At 38.0% G+C, this 3069-nt stretch overlaps 1 protein-coding gene across 1 annotated transcript in view; it reads left to right on the top strand.

The window, feature by feature from the left end:
• marco (macrophage receptor with collagenous structure) overlaps positions 1–3069 on the top strand; it is a 16705-nt gene that overhangs the window by 7083 nt on the left and 6553 nt on the right. Inside the window, exons 6-8 of the mRNA XM_015398441.1 lie at positions 463–552; positions 1585–1656; positions 1834–1878. Of these exons, the coding sequence (XP_015253927.1) occupies positions 463–552; positions 1585–1656; positions 1834–1878 (207 nt within the window). The remainder of the gene's footprint in view (positions 1–462; positions 553–1584; positions 1657–1833; positions 1879–3069) is intronic.

The raw sequence follows: 3069 nt of genomic DNA, 5'->3' as shown, positions 1-3069 counted from the left end.
GATTAGTTTTATAAGCCTCAAGTAGTACAGCACTTACCTTTATACCATTATTAGCTCATCATTGAATTTGAACAACCTAAATTGTAATAAATAAATTTAAAAAACAGGGTTACAGAGAGCTTGACGTTTCAAAACATGTCTGGTCTCTGCTGAACATATAAAATTAATCAGTATCTTCAACATAACAGTGGAAAGTTGTCCTTTGCTGTGTGATGACTAACTGTTAAAAGCATATTTACAGTTATAACATGGTGTATAGAATACTCTCTGGTACAACCATGTGAATTTTACATTCTCCTTCCTATCGACGGTACAATGATTGTTGTAGAGTCAGAAGATACAGTTGTTTCAAAGTTGTCTAAACATGGAAGGTGAATTTGATAAGTCTAGAGGTAGTTCTCCTACATTTCTTCTCCCACCATGTCAGCTGCAATCATCATACTGTTTTTTATTTGTTGACAGGTGACAGCGGGATTCCTGGTGCTCCAGGTCAAAGGGGAGAAGCAGGACTCAAAGGGGGGAAGGGAGAGCCAGGGGCTCCTGGTGAAATTGGTGAGTTTTTGTTTTCAGTTATTCTCATGTTATATGTAAATACGTAGCTAATGCAAAAGCATGTTGTTTGGTAAAAAAAAAATATATATATATATATAACGCTGAAATACAATACCTTATAAATGATGTCCTCAAATAAAATGTCTGCTTCTGGACAAATAGTATATTTACTGATATACAGAACCATCTTCTCTACTAGCATCTTCTCTTTTGACATTATTGTAAAAAAATATAGAACAAACTGAAAAAAAAAAAAAACGGTTTAATAGGATCCCAGCCTGGGGACTTTCTCCCAAGGTCAGTCAGTAAAAGAGAGGTGCAAAATTCATCACAGGGCAACACTGTGACACTTTCAAAACATTTTTTTACAGGAGTGCTCACAATTGAGGACAACTTAGAGTGCTTTAACAACATTCACATTTCTGTACTGTAGCAGGAAAGGGGAGGTCAGTAAACCATGTAAAAGAAAAGTACAACATGGATAGATCAAAAACTCACTTAACTCCTGACTGGAAATCTGTCAGCAGGTTGGATTGTAGTTATGAAATATCTTAGTGCCTCTTCCCATTTTAATGTGTTATGGTCATCAGTAATAGTGCTGACTTGCTGGCACAAAAGGGAAGACAGAAGATGTTTTCACATGTTTTCTATTTAACAAAACATCGCAGAAAAATTACAATCAGCTAGTCTTGCTGTTATGTGTGTGTTTGTATTTTTTTCCCCTTACAAGGTGGAATTTCCGTGTAAAGCCCTACATCGTGGGAACCAGCTGTCCCCTTGGGGATATTAGTGGTTAAGACTTAGGAGTTATGATTAGGACTAAGGTGTGAATTGAGTTTTGGAAAGGGGTATGTACCTGTAATGCACCTGTAAGTATGTACCTGTAATGACAGGTACATACTTGGCGTTTAGGGTAACAGTCAGGGTTAGGCTATAGAATTCACCTACAAATTAATGGTAGTCAATGGAAGTCCCCACCAGAATAGTGAAACCCAAAAATATGTGTATGTGTGTGTATTTGTGCCACTGTAGGTCCCAAAGGTCAAGTAGGAAATGAAGGAACACCAGGCAGAAAGGGGGATCCAGGAGAGCTTGGTCCACCAGGTAAGTTTTTAACCAAAAGGTTCATAAGATTGTGGTGCTTTTATACACACTGACCTTGCCTTTCAGAAGAGAAAGCCTTTTATTTCATTATTTTCTCACCAACCCTCTGATTTGCCAGTGTAAATACCATTAAAGTCTATTTTGACTTTTAAGTGTATTGGTTTTTTGTTACTCCAGGTCCTCGTGGAGAAAAAGGTGACCCTGGAGTTTCTGGACAGACAGGTATCTAAAAGTTTTCTGATGTTAGTATACATTGAAAGGTCTGAACAAATATTATACCAGTCACTGTCCATTATCTTGTCTTGGGTGGTGCACAAACATTCTAACTTTCTCAGACATCTGGAGCAGGGTCATCACACAGAAAAATAGCTCTTATTAAATATTTAGAAATTGCCATCATTCTAATAATAGAAGAATTCAGTCCTTTGCAGCTAAAGGACATTACATTTTCAAAGCAGAAAGAGCTTAACCAGAAAGATGAGTTTTCAGCTTCTGTGTAATCTTACAAGTCACTATTTTTAGGTGGAATGCTACATCCCATTCAGAGTGAACTTTCCTGTTCTGAATCATCTGTAATGAGGGACAAAAGGAAGCACTGATCCAGCAGTCCTTTTCAAGTCAATTCAGTTATTTATAAATTCATTCACAACATGTCATCTCAAGACACTTTACAGAGACAACACTGTGAGACTGAATAGGAAAATCAGATGACTGCATCCAGTCATTGATTTGCAACACATGCCCCTCATGAATGAGCTTCCAGCATGATTTTTGCTTGCATTTTGTCATTGACTCTTAAGCAATCCTTCAAACCAATCATGCATGTTGCTGAGTGGAGTGGAAACCTCTCATTTAACAGGATGAAAGCCTGTTCCATCAAAGCCCATTCTCAGGTCAGCGGATGAAAGAGAGGACATACAGTGAGAAGCAGTAAAATAAACAGGACTACACTGGAAACTGTTCAGGCTCCAACATCTATAAACAGATATGCCGATGGCAACAGCACAACTGATACTTCAATCCAGGATGATATCAGAGCAAAACAGGAACAGACGAGAGGAAGATGTTATGATGAGAAAAAGCAGAGAGAACTTAAAATTATGGGTTGAACTTGACAAATACTGCAGAATGGGAGAAAGGAGATAGAAAGAAGCAGAATGAGGAAAAGTGTTCCCTAAGTCCTCCAACAGCCTAAGCATATAGCAGCACAAGAATATGATAACACATATATAGAAAATAGCTCAGGATAACCTAACTATTTTTGGATGAGGGTAGAGCAACAATAGGGCCAAGGTAGCGTGAAGGAGAAATATCTGTCTGGAATGAAATTCTGCTCCACTGGCCTGGGATGTTTAAAACTCTACCTCCACATACCTCTCTAGTCACCAGGCAACTAATCATAATATAACTTTA

Source organism: Cyprinodon variegatus, unplaced genomic scaffold (assembly GCF_000732505.1).
Source record: "Cyprinodon variegatus isolate N-32 unplaced genomic scaffold, C_variegatus-1.0 Scaffold935, whole genome shotgun sequence".
NCBI classification, from domain to species: domain Eukaryota; kingdom Metazoa; phylum Chordata; class Actinopteri; order Cyprinodontiformes; family Cyprinodontidae; genus Cyprinodon; species Cyprinodon variegatus.
The sequence above is the reverse complement of the archived record's forward strand: the minus strand, read 5'-3'. Positions and strand labels throughout refer to the sequence as shown.